Below are 20,293 nucleotides of genomic sequence, written 5' to 3'. Positions count from 1 at the left end.
TAATATCTTGGATGAGTTTTAAAATGATGCCGGTTGGTTGAAAAACATGGCTGCCAGGGGGCGGGGCATTTTTCCTTATATGGCTATAATAAAACCTTGTTAACACTCTAGAGGCCACATTTATTTTCCGATGTTCGTGAAACTTTGTCCAAGATTTGTCCCAATAATATCTTGTTATCTCAGGTAAGCGACTTTGGGCCTTTCAGGCCCTCTTGTTTAATTACAAAGTTTGTCCAGAGCATAACTCTAAATCTACTGAAGGGATTTACTTTAAACTAGAAATATAAACAGATGGCAACTAGGAGAAGTGCAGTGAACATGAACCATAACTGTTTCAGCCATAGTTTTTTAATTATCTCCCTTTATGTGTTTTACAAATATTCTACTCTCTAAAACAAATGTTGTCATACAAGCAAACACATGTCGGCAGGAATTGGCACCACTGTGACAAGCTCTTGATTTTTTAAACTCTTGATCTCCCAGGAGCGTCAAAAGCTTGCCGAGGAGGAGGCGGCACGAGAGGAGCAGAGGAAGCGTGACCTGGAGGTGAAGAAATTGGTGGAGAAACACAACAGTCAGGTGGTTCAGCAGGCCCCGCCCCCGGGCAAACCTGATACTGCCGTCACCAGGATCCCTCAACCCAACCTGAACAGGACCCACTCTGTGGAAGAGGCCACTGTGAACAAGGAGGGCACGCAGAACGACTCGTAAGTGCCACTAATAACACATTTTTAGCTCTACTATTATATATAAAATATATATAGTGGAGCTATTCTACTCACCCCGGCGTCTGCGTTAGCGTGCAAATATTAAAGTTTTCGTACTACCCCAAATATTTTCTTTGTCCCTTGACATATTGCTTTCATATTTTGCATACTTGTTTACCAACATGACCCCAACTTGTTTCGACAGCTCTCACGGTTCCAGATCTTTTGACCCTTCCTAAAGCGAAATATAAAGAAAAAATCCCAATTAAGTGCAAAGAAATTTCCATGCACAACAAACTCTTTAAAAAAAAAACAATTGAAACGATAAATAGATTTGAAAAATAATCAGCCGATTTTTAGACTATCATTGCATTTTGCCTTTTACAGTACAAGCCATGTAATGTTATGAATTGCACAACAAAAAATTTGTTGTTTGTCCATTATCATGAACAAAACAAACACAAGTTAATGAAAAATTCTTTGTTACTTTTACTTTTGTATGTCAGATAAAACCTGGTCATATTTTTATTGATCCCAATATTGCCTTGGCCAATAGTCTGAGATAGTTTAGCTGTGTTTCTGTGTTGAAGACTATAGTTCTGAAACAAGCCAAGATCATTTTGTTGATTTAAAAACAAACTTTGTAGAAAAAGTTGAAAATGGAATGCAATTTTTTTGTTATAAACATGAATGAAATGTTATAAAATGTGGTTGATCAAAATTAACTTTATATTTATACTTTTACAAGTTGTGGTACAAACTTCTTCCCCTTTTTCAAGCAATTAAAGTGAAAAAAATACTAAATCACCATTATGCAGTTTTTTTTTCCACTTTTTGGGAAGATAGCTCATGGCTTTGGAATTGGGAATTTTATCGGCATTTTCATGAAATTGGGAAAATAAATTCATTAGCCTTTTTTTCCACATGAAAAGTCCACTGATTAGGGAAATACTAAATTTGATATAACTCTTTATAATCATTCAAATTAAAAGAACAAAATCATATAATACTTTGTTAGATGTAATTGAATTGATATTGAGATAAAATAGGCATTAGACTTCTTTCTAAAAAAAAAAAAAAAATTTTTTTTTTTTTTTTTTTTTTTTTTTTTTTTTTTTAATTGGGAATTTTTTGCCACATTTTGGGAAAAAAGTATACTTTTGGGGATTGGGAACATAGCCGAATTTCGGCTATAAAATCGGGCCAAAAAAAAACCTGTTATGTGTAGATGTGCCAGATACTTTGTTCATGCCGTTTGATCACAACATTCCTAAGTGATGTGCCTTTGAACTGAGCCTTTTGTTTGTCAGTGGAATAAAATGTTTAAAGTTTGTGGAGCAAACCTATCCCACTTTTCTTGATCACTTTTTATTTACTCATAAAGACAAGAGCATCAATTTAAAGTAATCTGGGAGGACACTTATCGCATTTAGTCCAGTTTTCCCAATAATTGACTCATATTTTCTCTGCTTGTTCAAGGTATGAGATGACGCCCAAGCGCCAACCCCAAGCTTCCACGACTGAGAACTACTGCATAGACGACCTCAACTCTGGCGATGAGACCGATGATGAGGATGCTCCCAGGAAAAAGATCCCAGACTGGGCACAAGGTGAGAGCCTTAAAGACTGTGTATTTGTTTAAAAAAATATTCCATTGAATTTGCTAATTCCTTTGATATTATTTAGTATGGTAGTAAGTTATAATATTATGTGTTGTATTTAAAAAATATGTAATTCTTTCATCTTATATTTATAGCTTATCACCCAATTAGTGCAAAAAGGTGCCATGTGCCTTCTAATTTCAATTGTCACATGGTACCTTTTTGCACCAAGGGGGCGTAATGATAATTTTCTTAAATTTAAACTGGAAGTTTTTCCAACAAAAGTGTGTGTTTGTAACAATACGTGTGACACCCAATTACATTAAGAGTTCCCTTTGTTTGTGTTAAACTTGGCATTTATGACTTTTATGTTTATTTTGAAAATCATTGACTGTACAGTTACATTTATATTTTTAATACTTGTGTATGCCCACTTCTTAATAGTTGTTCAAAATTTTAAAAGTAGAGAAAATTCTTCATGTTAAAGATTGTTTTGACGTAAATTTCATTTATTACTTAAATGTTTTTGTTTTTATGAAAATAAAAAATCTGCATATTTAATGAACTCTTTGTGCTGATTTGCAACAATGATAGATTTACCAACGACTATCAAAGCCATATATGTCAAACATTGAACATGGTAAGCTTTAACCCATTACCACTTAGATACGTATTTTAACGCATTTTAAGTCAAGAAAGATAAATTTATTTAAAGACCTTTCTTACTAGATTCAAATTTTAAAGGCTTTATTTCCAACCCTTAGATTCTGATGAGAAGCAAACAGCATAAAACCTGAACAGACTGCAAGTTACTTGCAGGCTGTTCTGTTTTTATGCTGTTTGCATATAGCCATTTTCACTTTGCTTCTGAGATTGAAAGGGTTAAGCAATTGTTCAAGTTTTGAACCACTGTGCCCATGAAATCTACTTACTTTCTTTCCCCTTTTTACACAGGCTCCGCCTTGAAGGCCCAGCTGATCAAGCAGTTCTACAATCCGCCCGGATCCCTCAACGGACTGTTTGGGTCCATCGAGGCGCCCGACCTCAATGCACTCTTCCAGAAGAAGCGGGCCCGCTTCAACAAGAGGACAAGCTCTGCCCACTGGGACACACCTGTTATGAAACCCGGGCTACTCGGAAGAAAATAAAAGCTGGTTTTGATAGTTTTTAGTTTGCTGTAAAAGAACCATCTTGTCAAGAAAGGCTGTGATCTTGTTTGTTGTGATGTGTTTCGTTGGCTAATTGATGGACGAGTGCGTTTCGTTCAGAAAATTGAGTCAACCACAATTGAGGGAGTATGCATGTAGCGGGTTGCTAGATTTTCTGTTTGTCATATGAAGATTACTAGTATGGGTTACATCACAAAATAACTCAGGCCATGCTGCGCTCATGAGAGACAGACTATTGCTCCAAGAATGTGTGGAAGAGAGACTTTCTTAGATTTCAGATCTCACTTGAAAGTTTTTTATCTTGCTGAACATTATGAAACAGAGAAAACCATTGAAGACGGTTTCTGATGAAAGGGGGACTTATCTAAAACAGACTGATCTCGTCATAGAACTGTGAGTGCTTTAAAAAAGAAAGTGTTTAAGCGAGTATTTGTATTAAGAGAAAATATGAATAAAGGAACAGAGAAAACATGGATTACCAATGTAAACAGTATACACAATATAAGTACAGAGACGGACATCATAAGGAAGGACTAAGTACAAAGCAAAATGTTTTGCGTGTGTATGTTGAAACTAATGTTATAAATTATGTTTGGTATATCTTGTCTAAATTCTACATTCATTTAGGAGTAAAATTATGTTCTGTTGGTTTATGCTTGGTCATTGTCAATTCTTGTTTATGTTCTGTTTTAGAAGCAGATTGTTTGTGATGGATATGTAATATAATGAAGTGTGTGCCAATTGTAAACATGGGTGTAAATTATAAAGATGTGAATACTGTCATTATTCTGACTGTGAACGTACGACATCGTGTTCATAATTTTTAAGACAATTGTTTTAAAATTGTAATTTATATATTTTTAATGGAAAGAAAATAATGTGTTTGTAAAATTATGTTGTTGAAAAAAACAAGCTAGATGCGTACATGAGCGTGTCTCTTAATCATAAATAGTTTCATGTTAATTATCTGTGTAGAATATACTTGAAAATGTAAATAAACATACAGGATTTAAAGTAAACTGTTGGTTGCCCTTATCACAGTTGTATTTTGTAAGTATAATCTGCACCTCGTTATGCATAATTGCTTTGATTAACTTATTCATTTTCTATGTTCAGGTATTCAATCTTTTTATTTTGATGTGCTTACTGATGAATCATTTTTTACTGAAGACCTTTTATTATCTTATTTTTCACTTTCACATTTGACATATTGTATTAAATTTGCAATTGTTTCACTTTTATTTTATTAAATGTTAGTCATAAATGTGTGTACAATAAAATCCACAACTCTCTGAACGTGATGGAACGTGACGAGAGTTATAAGTTCTACCTTAATTTTGTATTGTATTTTATATTCAAGATTAGAAGTCCAGTCATTTATGTTGAGCTCTTGAAATTTCCTAAAATGATTCTTATATGTTTTGCAGAAAAGAAATCTGGTCTCTGAAGTTTCCTCTATTTTCCTATTTCATATGTATGGTTAACACATAGTCAAGGTTTTTCTAGAGGATGATTCTGATCAACTAAAGTTACTTATCATTATCACAAAATGTATATTTGTGTCTTGTTCTGTGAAAGCTGGTCATAATGCATGTGCGTAAAGTGTCGTCCCAGATTAGCCTGTGCAATCTGCACAGGCTAATCGAGGACGACACTTTCCGCCTAAACTTGATTTTCGGTAAGGAGGGACTTCCTTAAAACTAAAAATACCATAAAAGCAGAAAGTGTCGTCCCTGATTAGCCTGTGCGGACTGCACACGCTAATCTGGGACGACACTTTACGCACATGAATTAAGCCCAGTTTTCTCAGAACACGACATATTTGTAAACTTCTTATTTGTGTGTGTGCAATTCAGAACATGAGCTGGCATTTTTGTCCTCTTCCTCATACAAATAGTGTTTTAGCTAGTTTGGTCAGTCTCATTGTCTGCAAGTACAATGTATTAAACATCATACTTAAAAAAAGTCATGCTTGTTTGCATATATAAACGTCTAAGGTCCATAATTTAGGTTAGTTTCCAAATGTTTTAGTGGCCAATTAAATAGCGTAGTTACCGGACCTAGTGGTCACAATTTCAAGTGGATGCCATCTCAGCTCTAGCTAAAGTTGACTGTAGTTGCAGCAATAGAAGGTATTTGCTTATATAAAAGATTTTACTATCTTTATTTACATATCAATATAAAGGTAAAGCTGTAACTATTTAAGCAGTGATTACATGTATCAAGTGATTGATTCCTAACTGCAGTTTTGCCGAGATTTATTTTTATTATGAGACTACAAATGCTTTAAGTTCACTTAATAAGTATCTGAATTTACTAAAGCTAGTGTTTCATAAATAAGTAGATTTATGTTTATAAAGAGTAAATCTTTAAGGGTTTATTAATTAATGATAATAATTTCAATTCAGCGTCAGTTAAATTTTATTTTGAAAATAATACATATTCTTTATATAATAATTAAAAAAATGTGTAATATATTATACATAATTAAAAACATGTTTGTTAATTACTGTGAATGTTGTTTTGCTCCATCAGCACTTGTATTTTCTAAGTCTCTATCTGTAAACAATAATATGCCTGTTCTATTGTTGCTTAAATATAACTAACATTGACTAGATACATGTACTCTTTTTGAATGATAATAAAATGTTCGAAATTTGAGATCCGTTCTTGTTTACCATTAAGGCTTTTGTTAACCAGGTTTTCCGAAGGAAAAAACTGGTTATTAGATTGGCGAATGCGGGCGGGCTGGCTGGCGGGCTGGCGGAATAAGCTTGTCCAGGCCATAACTATGTCGTTCATTGTCAGATTTTAAAATCATTTGGCACGTTTGTTCACCATCATTGGACGGTGTGTCGCGCGAAATAATTACGTCGATATCTCCAAGGTCAAGGTCACACTTTGAGTTCAAAGGTCAAAAATGGCCATAAATGAGCTTGTCCGAGCCATAACTATGTCGTTCATCGTCAGATTTTAAAATTATTTGGCACATTTGTTCACCATCATTGGACGGTGTGTCGCGCAAAATAATTACGTCGATATCTCCAAGGTCAAGGTCACACTTTGAGTTCAAAGGTCAAAAATGGCCATAAATGAGCTTGTCCTGGCCATAACTATGTCATTCATTGTGAGATTTTAAAATCATTTGGCACATTTGTTCACCATCATAAGACGGTGTGTCCCACGAAAGAATCACGTCAATATCTCCAATGTCAAGGTCGCCACGACTAAAAATAGATTTAAAAAAAAAAAACTTACAAAGGGGGTTAATATTTTTTGGTCATTTCAAAAGTTCAGTTTGAGTTTTCTCCCTTTATCAGATTTTTTTTTCACAATGAAAACCTGGTTTTCTGACAATTTTGTCCCTTGTTGTTGTTTTTTCCAATAAAAAACAAAAAAATGAATATCTGCTGTTTAGGTTAGAACTTAGATATTTCGCCATTTCATGATGCAAACATGCCAGGGGTTGTTTTTAGCCCATAATTCGCAATTTCAAGCAATTATTTCACGTTGTTCATTCATGATTATTGCGACTGTCATTGAATAATTTGATATTTGGGATCCTGTCCCCTATTCACCAACCCATTATTAAACTTAAGAATAAAGCATAGTCTTAGATTCGTTAAATTTAGCTCTGAGTTATTATAATACAGGCTAAAATGGTACAACTATCAATAACATATTATTTTGAAGACTCGTATAATTATAGATTTTATTGCCATGCTAGACTTGACTCAAAAGTAATTTTAGTGTATAACAGTTTTCTGAATATTCTTTATTATGTCCCCCACCACTATAGTGGGGGACATATATTGTTTTTGCCCTGTCTGTTGGTTGGTTTGTGTGTTTGTTTGTGCAAACTAACATTTGCAATAACTTTTGCAATATTGATCATAGCAACTTCATATTTGGCATGCATGTGTATCTCATAGAGCTGCACATTTTGAGTGGTGAAAGGTCAAGGTCATAGGTCAAATATATGGGTCAAAATCACTAATTTAATGTACACTTTTGCAGTCTTGAAGATAGCAGCTAAATTATTTGGCATGCATGTGTATCTCATGGAGCTGCACATTGTGGGTGGTGAAAGGTCAAGGTCATCCTTCAAGGTCAAATGTATGGGGGGACATAGTGTTTCACAAACACATCGCTTGTTTTTAGACTCGAGTCTTAAGTATTAGTTGGGGAATTTGGGTCCAGGGCCCGTACTCACCAAAAAATACTAAGACAGACTTAAGTGTTATAATAAAGAATATTTTTAACCAGGTTTTTAACCAGGTTTTCCGAAGGAAAAAACTGGTTATAAGATTGGCGAATGCGGGCGGGCTGGCTGGCTGGCTGGCGGGCTGGCGGAACAAGCTTGTCCGGGCCATAACTATGTCGTTCATTGTCAGATTTTAAAATCATTTGGCACATTTGTTCACCATCATTGGACGGTGTGTCGCGCGAAATAATTACGTCGATATCTCCAAGGTCAAGGTCACACTTTGAGTTCAAAGGTCAAAAATGGCCATAAATGAGCTTGTCTGAGCCATAACTATGTTGTTCATTGTCAGATTTTAAAATCATTTGGCACATTTGTTCACCATCATTGGACGGTGTGTCGCGCAAAATAATTACGTCGATATCTCCAAGGTCAAGGTCACACTTTGAGTTCAAAGGTCAAAAATGGCCATAAATGTCCCTTGAGATATAACCTTCATATTTGGTATGCATGTGTATATGGACAAGGCCTTTCCATACGCACAACAATTTTGACCCCTATGACCTTGACCTTGAAGTAGGGGTCTGCGTTTAGGTTTCAAAATCTGCGTTTAGGTTTCGAAAAATGCTCTTAACTTCTATGTCCCTTGAGATATAACCTTTATATTTGGTATGCATGTGTATATGGACAACGCCTTTCCATACGCACACAAATTTTGACCGTCCGTCCGTCCGTCCGTGTGTCCGTCTGAAAACTTTAACGTTGCTCATAACTTTTGCAATATTGAAGATAGCAACTTGATATTTACCATGCATGTGTATCTTATGAAGCTGCACATTTTTAGTGGTGAAAGGTCAAGGTCATCCTTCATGGTCAAAGGTCAAAAAAAATAAATTCATGTGCATATCTCCAATGTCAAGGTCGCCACGACTAAAAATATATTTATTTTAAAACAAACTTACAAAGGGGGTTAATTTTCTTTGTTCATTTCAAAAGTTCAGTTTGAGTTGTCTCCCTTTATCAGATTTTTTTTCACAATGAAAACCTGGTTTTGTGACAATTTTGTCCCTTGTTAAGATTGGAATATTCAAGAAATGCTAAAATTTAAAGTCAAACTTGGTATTAACCAACACTTATCTACATCATTCTTTATCCAAAACGTTTTGTTAGGACATTATCACCAGCAGTAGACTGTCTATACATGTATTCAAAAGCTGGACGTATTTTTGTTGGCTTTAAGTATTTTCTTTATTCTTAACTCTAAAATGGGTTTGTGAATGCGGGTCTTAGTTAGCAATTAATGTGACAATAAAACGATATGATGAAATATTAACTAACTTGAAACCGCTTCTGATGGGAGTTTTAATTCTACAAATGTAACAGAGCTGTTCCATAAAATCGCGACTTTGTTTCAATTTAAATGATCTCACATGCTAGTAAACGAGTAGTTGTAAACATATCTTATAACAATTTTGGTAATTTGATACATATCCTATAACTTTTTACAATTGAGTTTGCTTTTCTGTCGTATTATGTATAGCAACCACAAGTAACTCGAAGAGTTGAAAAACGCCGTTGTTTCTATAAATTTGAATTCACTTTTGATTGTTTTAAGCTGGTGTATACGAATATTTTACCCCAAAGCTCCTTCCATGAGCTTGACGCCTTGACGTCGTTTCCTGATAGAATGAAGACAATGTGTTGAACGGTTACCACCAAGAAGCGTTCTTTATTATCAATTACTTCTCAAATGTTTTTATTTCATCGAGTTACGCACCGTTGTTCAAATGTGTGTGAAACTCAAGATATCCGGTAAAAACTAACTCAACCAATATGACAAATATTTTCGTGTAAAAGGTAAAATGTAGAGAATGTTGAACCCCCGCGTTCGATGACAAAATGTCAGCTCTTCGAAAATTTGCAGAGACGGCAAATATCCGTTTTATTGAGGCATCGTTATTACGAGGAACAAAATCTGGTCTGGAAATAGAATCATAATAAAGGCGGATCTGGTCATTTGAAAGTGTGGCATTCATGACATATGCTGTGATTGGTCATGTATTGGGCAAAGGGATCAACACTCCATTTGGAAAACATAAGATTTTGTTGATGTTACTATTACGTCGATTTCCTTCAAATACTACACAGTACTCTTGTTCAGTGTTTCATGAGTTTAAATTATTAGATGCTTTACTTTTTTATTAGCGAGTCAGTCATAAATTAACCGCCGAATAACCATTTTGGGTGATGATAAATCATAAATCTTTGGGAGAAAAAAAAATCTAATTATTTCTCAAATTTATTTCAGAGCTCGCGAACAAGATTTTTTATCTATACTTGTACATAAAACATAAATTGAGGTGCCTCTAATTGTAGTAAGATGGTTAACCTTATCTCACTACAAAGTACCATTCGCCGTAACAAAGATCTATCAATCGACATCGACAGGCGTTTGGCTAAATGATCTGTTTCTTCAACCGGTGGAAGTAACAAACTTGCCGAACATAACATGGGAAGCGGACAACGACAACAAGCGAGGCATGGTATTGTAATGCGCATGGGGGTTAGAGGGTTAGGTTTAAGGTTAGGGTTAGTGTTAGGGGTCTGGTTGGGGTTATGATTAGCCTTAACCCATACTTTAACCCTAACCCGACCCCTAACACTAACCTAACCATAACCCAGGGTTATCACCCCTAGACCATGCCTCGCTCGTTGTAATTGTCCTCTTCCCAACTCATGTACATACATAATTGATAAATAGACAACATACTGAAACATACACCTTTTAAATTACAAAATTGCGTTTTCATACATTTAAATTTCGTGTATTCACGATAAAATATTTCTTGAAATTATAAAGTCTCCTTTGGGGAGGCTATGCTTAATGCATAACAATGTCTCGCGATACATTTATAACAGGATCTATTGATCGGAAATTTATTACCTTAGCGCGATCGACAACACCTTTGTCAAAACGTATGGTATACAATGTGCGTAAGCTAGATTATTCAAATCTATTAATCATTTGAACCCGGTTTTAAGTGCCGCTGTATATACTTACGTCAGATAAGACTCATAGAGGCCGTTTGTTTATAGAGATATGCCGTATATAGGAGCGTATTTCGACTACGTATATTTACTGCAAGTGATCGATACTGAATGAATGTCAGTTTCATTCTGCCATCATGGCTGGTTTAGTTTAGGAACGGGACTACATTTTATAATAGTGTAAGTTTTTATTTATATTATATTTATTTTATCTCTCATACTATTGGCATATTTTACAAAGTCTAATACATTCTCCGGTGCTTCTGATAATCTTAACCCATGTATGCCTAGCGTCTAGAAAATAGGCTTTGGCATGATGCGGCGTCTCATCTGGGTCTACGCTGTTTGCTTAAAGAAAATTCTGTAAGAAAAATTCTTAATATACAAATAAATATACTAGACATCCCTAATTGTGGAAATAAATTGATCCAATTAAGAAGGATGGGAGAGTCCACTAGGCATAAAGGTTCCACGTCTGATATCGTTTTCCATCGTTCGTATTATTACTCCTGGGCGTTTTACTTTTTGGAAACTATAACTCACTGCAGTTTGTTTTTCACCTGTTTTTTTTTTTCAAATTTCGCTGGGACTAAAAGCTACGGATAAACGTTTAACTTCATGAATAGTTAATAACGAACACACATCTATAAAGATCTTGAGTTTCGATAAATATTAATTTCGTTCTTAATGAATGGTAATTGTTACAGACAATTTATACGCGATTTTGTCATACTGCATTCCAATACGTCATTAAATCGGGTTTATTTGTATATTTAAAAATGCAGCAATACAAGAAATACATTGAACGGTATTTCACAGGATATCCGTAATGTACTCATCCACACGAACACATAAATTGAAGAACAGACAAACGAAAACCTGCTATACACACGTTTCATTTGGATTAAACATGCAATTAAGGTATTTTAATATCAAATAAACCCAATGACTAACCTGATTCAACAATGGGTTTAATCGGGCAATAGGTTAGTCGTGAAATTCGATTACAGGCATTGACATGGAACACTTGCAATACCACACTGTGATTCAACGTTTATTATTGTTTATCCTTTTTTCACCTCGTTTAACGTGTCAGCAAACTGGTAAATTAAATTAAAGAAACTATTCTTTAAAAGTGTACAATGTGAGGACGTGTATTATTGTTGCTGATCTTTCAACTGACCTTGTTGGGAAGTCCGAGTCAGTTGTTAAATTAATAATTCAAGTGCTTGCCTTAATGTCAAGTGCCAGCTCCAAATACTAATACATATAACACCAGCATGGTTCTTGTGTTTTCTCTAAACTACATAGTAAGATACTCTACCATGACTCTCGCGGGAGCAATTTACAATAAATATAATTATTTCTCGCATCACGTGCATGATGACCGGATTGGGTCCATATAGCAATAAGATTTAAAATATAATTATTTCTCTGTGAAAAGGGCGTTTAATGCATGTGCGTTAAGTGTCGTCCCAGATTAGCCTGTGCAGTCCGCATAGGCTTATCAGGGACCACACTTTCCGCTTTTATGATATTTTTCGTTTTAAAAAAGTCTCTTGTTAGCAAAAATCCAATTTAGACAGAAAGTGTTATCCCTGTTTAGCCTGTACAGACCGCACAGGCTAATCTGGGACGACACTTTACGCACATGCATTAACCCCACTTTTTACAGAGTACGGCGCAAAAATAATATAAAATTAATACAGGTGATTGACGATCGTTGACAGCCCCTTTATTCGATGACAGGGACCTTTTAACAGATTTTGGTAGATAGAAGTTTGTCATTAAATGCTTTATATTGATAAATGTAAACATTGGATTTAAAAAGCTCAAGTAAAAAAAACAATAATAAAATTACAGAAAGAAAAAGGTAACCCTTAACTGGGCTCGAACCTTTGACCACTGGATTAAATGGCTAACGCTTAGACCACTCGGCCATCCGTGCTCAAACAATGAGAGATGTATTTTACACTTTATATAATCAATCTTCGTAGTGACACAAAATATAACGACAACAACTGAACTGTCCGAGGCAATTGTTTAATCGTTTCGCGTTGCAACGCTTTATAATTTTCAGGTTTTTAAATCGTCAAAAGATGCATATAATGGATATTTTAGAGCATAGTAAATGTTCCGTGTTATTGTTTCCTCACAAATATCATAACTACAACGAACATTTGCGAATCTGAAACATTTTTTTTTAATTTGGTCAATTTACCAAAACGTGAAATGGTCCCTTTACGTGCGTATGTTTTTTTAGATTCCAGTAATCCGCAATGGCGCCTGTGGTAGGCAGCAGCGACCTCGTGGTGGAGGGCCGGCAGATAAGACCGGTGCCGCCCTACCCCGGGTTCGACATAGACGGAACATACAGGGCTGAGTCCCCGGTTCCCCGGGTAAAGGGCTTAGGGGAGGAGTTCTGGACTCGAAACCAAGGCTCCATCGACGATTGGGCGTTCTACGGCGAGAGTATGGCGAGTCCCCGGCCAGAGCCGCGGTGTCCGACGGCGGAGGCCACGGCCAACTGGACATATGGTCGTAACGGAAGTATCAAGCCGTTGATAGACGGCGTGGCGACTCCTCGGCCGGAAACAGCGCCTCCGAGGATAAAGATTGAAGGAGAGGCGATCGCGACCGTCAGCCGTGGTGGTCGAATGTGTCGTCTGCTAACCAAGTATGCCGAAGAGGGTGCCTCTCCAAGGGTACCACGCGTTAAACCGGAAGCCGAAGAAACAGCGGAAGTTCACAAAGGGGGCCGTATGGAAAAACTCGTTCACAGTTACGGTAAACTGCCGCTTTCCGCGCGTGCCGTACCGCGCGTGAAACCCGAAGCAGAAGATAATGCGGAGCTTGGCAAGGGCAAACGCATGAGTAACCTGGTACATAAATACGGTCGCCTTCCGCTGTCTGCGCGCGACCCACCGAGGGTTAAACCGGAAGCTGAAGATAACGCTGAACTAGACAAGGGGAAAAGGATGGGCAAGCTGATTCACAGCTATGGCCGGATGCCCCTTTCGGCGCGTGCAGTCCCCAGAGTTAAGACCGAAGGTGAAGAGAACGCCAGATTAGGCTCTGGTTTCCGGATGGACAGACTGGTGCACAGTTGCGAGACGCTGCCTCGATCCCCGCGTTCCCCTCTCAGAGTGAAGCACATAGAGGGAAATAACAATAGTTTCAGGGGTAGGGGAAGCATGGGAAAGATATTCAGGGACATGGGAAGAAGAACGTGTATATTCCAACCTGGTGTGAAGAAATCTTCGTATCTAAAGACATCAATGATGTAGCGATACCGAAACTTTTTTAAGTTGTTCGCATCAGTCAGTAACATGCGAGTTTGTTATTTGTTTACGTGTTTCTGGTCGCTTATAAGCAGTATTTTATTTCAATTTGTCACGTAAGATTGTATTATTGTTTTATTTAGAAAAAAAAATGCATAAATACGCATACCTGTGAAAGCTCGTTACATGCGTTTTTTACGTTGTTATGTAGTTAATGTTCGCTGTGTCAGAAACATGAGTTACTATAGCATACAATCTGCTTTAATGGTGAGCTCAACATATTCAGACCCGTCTGTATTCACAATCTACCCAGTGCGTGCATTTTAACGCCTTACAGTATGAGTCAGTAGCTCACTTCCGGTTTCGAACGTATGCCAATATCAAGGTGTATTTAGCTATTTATGATGATTGGCAAATGTATTAAGTGCCAAATCTCAACTTGCCGGGTGTTTATTACCGGCTCTTCACCAATGCTTAACTTCGATATTGTGATACATACACGAACAATTTGATTTATAACATACATGTAATTTGTTATATAAACTTGGTCCCGCACAAAGACCTACAAAATTCACGTACGTTGGGACCTGGATCGAACACCGGTCGTCCGAACGAGATGCGAATGGGCTAATCTAGAAGTAAAAGATTGTAAGGTGGACCGGATATGACGTCAGCCGTGAGACCAAGCGGTTGAATTCCAGCATTCGATCCCCACTTAGGCAATGTTGCGACGCTTTCATTTTAAATTTACAGTTCAGACGGTACACTTATTTTTCTCACTACATTGGTTATAAGTAGCACTGATCTATTCTTCATTTATTTAACAATTGCACACAAGTTTCACAATATTGCCCAACTAAAATGTTTCAACCCTTCGAACATTTTGTTTATTCTCTACTTATTGCTGATCTAAATTAAACGTAACCGTTGATGTGAATTTTGTTTGTGGCAATGACATTTTAATACATATTTTCATTAATTAATAGAGAGCCTGAAAAAAGTAAACATCGAACGACAGGAAAAAAGGTAATTGGTGGAGCCAATTTGACATAAAAACAAACACCAGCATGAGCTGTAATAAATGTTCTCGTATTTTGCGACAGACAGTATACTTTAGATCTTTTTGAATATCCAAAGAACTGGTTCTTCCCAAGAATTGGACTCGATAATATGCCTTTCTATGATTGAGCTAGTCCGATTCCGTCGTTTCTATCAAATATCGGGCTGATCACATTTCATGTTTCTTTGCATTTATTCTGTTCCAACTGCATCACGTTGTTGAACCCAACTTGCAATAATTAATGATATGTAACTAGGTGAAGGTGAAGAACTAGTTCTATCTTTATATTTCCTTTATTGGTTCAGGGACTAAAATTATAGTCTGTGGTTACACATTAAAATCCAGAGGCCCACAATGCGATAGCGCGATCATACGATGGCGACAATGCTCTAGTACGATGGCGACAATGCGATAGTACGATGGCGACAATGCGATAGTACGATTGCGACAACGCGATAGTACGATGACGACAATTCGACAGTGCGACAATACGATGGCGACAGTGTGATAGTACGATGGCGACATGCGATAGTCATATCGTACTTTCGCCATCGTATCATCGCATTGTTGCCATCGTACTATCGCGTTATCGTACTGTCGTCATCGTATTATCGCATTGTCGCCATCGTACTATCGCACTGTCACCATCGTATTGTCGCACTGTCGTCATCGTATTATCTCAATGTCGCCATCGTACTATCGCACTATCGCATTGTCGCCATCGTACTATCGCAATGTCGCAATCGTATTGTCGCACTGTCGTCATCGTATTATCGAACTATCGCATTGTCGCCATCGTACTATCGCACTGTCGCCATCGTATTGTCGCACTGTCGTCATCGTATTATCGCATTGTCGCCATCGTTCTATCGCGTTATCGTACTGTCGTCATCGCATTGTCGCCATCGTACTATCGCACTGTCGCCATCGTATTGTCGCACTGTCGTCATCGTATTATCGCATTGTCGCCATCGTTCTATCGCGTTATTGTACTGTCGTCATCGCATTAACGCATTGTCGCCATCATACTATCGCACTGTCGCCATCGTATTGTCGCACTGTCGTCATCGTACTATCGCATTGTCGCCATCGTACTGTCGCACTATCGCATTGTCGCCCTCTGGATTTTAATGTGTAACCATGATGGCACTAACGGTATTCCGTAACAATGAGTCAAAACTTAAGCTTGTCATGGTTGAGGCTTCGTGTCTAAATAAGTAACAAGTTGTCTTTTCTCTATGAAGACGTTCTAAGTTGAACAAACGGGCATAAACATTATACAGCACATTTTACCGCACGTTCAGCTTCCGATATCGCAAGTGTACTAGTGTACAATCATGGCGTACGTTTAAAATGGCAGACAAGCGGTAGGGCAACCGAACAAGCACTTGTGCACAGATAAACAGCCAAAAACAGACGGACGGACAGGGTCTATTATCTCAGATATACACTGCCTGTTCCTGTATTCAATAGCTCAATATGTGCAAATTAAATATTTTGAGGGACAAATTACAAGCGCACGTCTTGTCTACTTACTTGTAAATACCGCTTTAAAAGGTTGGGGCTCATGAATATTGTGTAGAACATTGAGTATACGAAATTTGTTATAAAGCTAAATTGGTGTACACAAAACAATTCGCTTTTACAGAGAGAAATACTTATAAAGCTATGTTTCTATGCCTTCTTAAAACTGCGTTAACTCGTTCGTCTACGTCATCGTACGCTGGCTTAAAAAGGATTAAGGACACATTTTATTTTTCAGTATTTATCACGTATTTATTTTAAGTTATTTCGTACGCAGGCGATAGTTGTTACTTGTTCATGTAAAACATATCGCATGTGCGCGTAACAGTTTTCGCGTGCGCACGTTTGAAAACTCTTTAACCCAATATTTGATAATTATGTCCCCTTTATGTCGCCTTATGTGCGCATATACACTATTACCATATTTTGGTGCACATTTTTACGTTACACCTGCTTGTCTGATAGCCCAGCGTTCAGCTGTCAATGCCAGGTAAGATTAGAGTTAATGGAATTTCAATAGAGATCAAATTTTGCATGCACAAGTGGACACACGATACGTGTCTTCGCTGTGTGCATAAAATAAAGGAGGGATCTGTTGTATTCGCTCCGTCATTCAAGCGAAGAATATTTCTATGCTGCCGTTCAAACCGTGTTACACAATCGAAAGATTGATGAGGGATGCAATAAAATGTATAGTTTATTTACACGTATCCGATGTGTCCTCAAAACGAAGCATAAAATTTAATTGAACATGATTCGTTTTAAAACATGGGTAATTTTATAAAACATAACAGAATTCGCTTTGGTGATTTGTACAGTTCACTTATAAAAGTGATATAGGAAATATTTTATTTAGCGCTGTCTATTACGTGCGCACACGATAGCTCAAAGACGTGATAACTACGTCTCTGGATAGCTACTACGTGCGCACGCGATATTTATTACTTGCGCACGCGATGTTTATTACTTGCGCACGCGATATTTATTACTTGCGCATGCGATATTTATTACTTGCGCACGCGATATTTATTACTTGTGCACGCGAAATTTATTACGTGCGTACGCGAAAGCAATGTCGTGAGCAAGAAATAGTTATGATGAGTACACGCGTATATAATGTACGCTGCTACTACACTACAGCGTAGGGAAATGCGGACTACCCTCTGATTGTTCATACGTAACCTATACATACAAATCGTGTCCCAGTTTCAATTACGCATAACCGGTTAGTTCCGTCCCCAATTCCCAAAGACTTTCAGAGTCAGTGCTGGTTCAGAAAATTTTCATGGGACGACGGAATATACTATCAATAAAAGCTTTATGTTGCTTTCAAGATATAAAATAACACGAATTGCCATTTGTCTTGAATTGTGAGACAAAAGCACTGACATAGTATAGTGTCCATGATAGAAGATAAATCGTTAAATTTACTAGCCACACATGTGTGACGTACGCGGTCAGTCTGTCTGAAAATCTTTCCTGTGGGCCAGAATAGGCTAGCGACATTCGTCAGTATGCTATAAATAATACAGTGTGACCTCAATTTTAAATCGGAAAGTATCCTGGTTTGATGTTCCATTTACAAGACGCAATAAGATTTTAAATGAGTCTAATGCAATATGTTGCCAGCGTAACTCCAGCCGAGCTTGTGCATCCGCGCAGTCTCGTCAGGATATGGATACCGCGCAGTCTCGTCAGGATATGGATACCGCGCAGTCTCGTCAGGATGGATACTGAGGAGGATACTTAGGAGAAACCTTGCGTGCTTTTTAATGAAGGAAAGCGTAGCCAATGACCAGACTGCGCAAGTGAGTAGACTGGGCTGGAGCTACTCTGTCCGCATATACATGTACCACAACACCAACTTTCGCATGACGCGGATGAAACAGTGGTATTCGTGTGAGGGCACATATGAGGTGATCTCACGTTGTAAAGTGTATATCTACGAACACTATTTTGTAGTTTAATTTACGTGCATTTCATAACAAACATTTCAAGCGGTGGATATGCGACTGTTAAGTGAAAAAAAGAACACAGAATTACTGAAACCTTTGTAATTAATTTAGTAACTTGAAAACATAAATGTTCTACCTTTATTTCAAAGTCAGGATATACGCCGTATGTATTTTTTTTTAAAGATATATCTTGTTTATACTGGCTGATCTTAAACGGATTCAGATTGGTCATATATCGCGTGCACACGTTATAGTTAGCGCGTACGCACGTAGATCTAATAGATATCGCATGCGCGTTAAAGGGGCCGCCCAACAGATTTTGGCATGTATTGAAGCATGTCATTAAATGCTTTATATTGATAAATGTAAACATTTGACATAAAAATCTCCAGTAAAAAACACAACAAGAATACAATTTTAAAAAAGGAAACAAGTAACCCTCAACAGGGCTCGAACCACTGACCCCAGGAGTCCTGGAGTCTCCCGCCTAGACCACTCGCCCATCCATGCTCATGCTTTGCGCGGACGTATTTTTTACCTATATAAGCAATCGTCGTAGTTTCCCAAACTACAACGACAACAACAGATCTTTCCAATTTATTCAATCGTTTCGCGTCGAACGACGCTTTATAATTTTCAGGTTTTCAAATCGTCAAAAGATGCATACAATAGTTATTTAAGAGCATGGTAAATGGTCAGTATTATTATGTCCTCAAAAATATCATAACAAAAACGAAAATTGCGAATCTGAAACAACTTTTTTTAAATGTTGTCAATTTACCAAAACGTTGGACGGCCCCTTTAAGAATAAGCGCTTAAAATTTCCGCTATGCCACCTTTATGCTCCCGTACATTTGCGGTCGGCTCCACTCCATGCTTGATCGAAAAGGTGACTACTATTGTATACAATACAATTTCCCGTATGTGAAAGCTCGTGTAAACAACATGGCTTCAGACAGAGTGACAAAAGCGGCTCTCGCTGCTGAAAAAGAGTTTTCGAAGTTTTTGGATGAATTAAACCAGTACGAATTCATGAAAGTGTATGATAATGAAGATCAGGTAAGATTCTGTTACATACAATAGTTCTTTCACGCTGTCATGTTTTCTTTATCGCATTAATAGTGTTTGACTTTTAACGCGCTTCAGTAATTGCGAATGGCAATTAAATAACAGGGATTTAAAATGTTGAATGAAGACAAAACAGCTGAATTATAGAAAAACTAAACGATCTACATAGCTTATTATATTTAAACTTACTTAAAGTAGAATTGTTCCATATATTCATATGTATGAATTGATGCATCAAAAGCTAGTGTTTTATAAACGAAATTTTGGAATGTTATAACCTATTTGAATTATTGGACTACATTAATTGATGTTACCAGTTCAATTGAAATGACTCTGAGATATGCACTACTCGTTATTGCTACTGCTACTACCATTACTGTCAGTACCAATTCTACAACCACAACTCCTCCTCCTGCTGCTGATGCTGCTACTATTGTTGTTAATACTACTACAACTACTACTGCTTCTGCTGTTTCTACTATAAATATTATGATGATAATGATAATAATAATAATAATAATAATAATAATAATAAGAAGAAGAAGAAGAAGAATTATTACAATAATTAATATTATTATTATTAGCTAGGCTGTTTTCGGAGAAAACCCGAGGTATTGTCACAGCCAGCTCGTCGTGTTTGCCGTCCGTGTCAAGGTTTGTAAAGGTTTTAAACATT

The 20,293-nt window shown here is 37.1% G+C and overlaps 3 protein-coding genes across 4 annotated transcripts in view; all 3 read left to right on the top strand.

Annotated features, from left to right (window-relative positions):
* LOC127853467 (inner centromere protein-like) overlaps positions 1-3,861 on the top strand; it is a 39,785-nt gene extending 35,924 nt beyond the window's left edge. The window contains exons 16-18 of one of the 2 annotated variants that reach the window (XM_052388018.1): positions 484-707; positions 2,187-2,317; positions 3,263-3,861. In XM_052388018.1, coding sequence (XP_052243978.1) covers positions 484-707; positions 2,187-2,317; positions 3,263-3,456 — 549 coding nt within the window. In that variant the 3' untranslated portion in view covers positions 3,457-3,861. The remainder of the gene's footprint in view (positions 1-483; positions 708-2,186; positions 2,318-3,262) is intronic. The other variant, XM_052388017.1, reaches the window with a different exon arrangement.
* A 6,917-nt stretch (positions 3,862-10,778) lies between these two features.
* LOC127853431 (uncharacterized) lies at positions 10,779-14,147 on the top strand. The gene is made up of 2 exons (XM_052387965.1): positions 10,779-10,909; positions 12,993-14,147. The coding sequence occupies exon 2, from the start codon at positions 13,009-13,011 to the stop codon at positions 14,014-14,016; it is 1,008 nt and encodes a 335-aa protein (XP_052243925.1). The 5' UTR covers positions 10,779-10,909; positions 12,993-13,008; the 3' UTR covers positions 14,017-14,147.
* Positions 14,148-19,456: 5,309 nt separating this feature from the next.
* Positions 19,457-20,293, top strand: part of LOC127853642 (prickle planar cell polarity protein 3-like) — a 128,816-nt gene continuing 127,979 nt past the window's right edge. Inside the window, exon 1 of the mRNA XM_052388327.1 lies at positions 19,457-19,608. Within this exon, the coding sequence (XP_052244287.1) occupies positions 19,495-19,608 (114 nt within the window). The 5' untranslated portion in view covers positions 19,457-19,494. The remainder of the gene's footprint in view (positions 19,609-20,293) is intronic.

This window comes from Dreissena polymorpha, chromosome 12 (assembly GCF_020536995.1).
Source record: "Dreissena polymorpha isolate Duluth1 chromosome 12, UMN_Dpol_1.0, whole genome shotgun sequence".
NCBI classification, from domain to species: Eukaryota; Metazoa; Mollusca; class Bivalvia; order Myida; family Dreissenidae; genus Dreissena; species Dreissena polymorpha.
The sequence above is the reverse complement of the archived record's forward strand: the minus strand, read 5'-3'. Positions and strand labels throughout refer to the sequence as shown.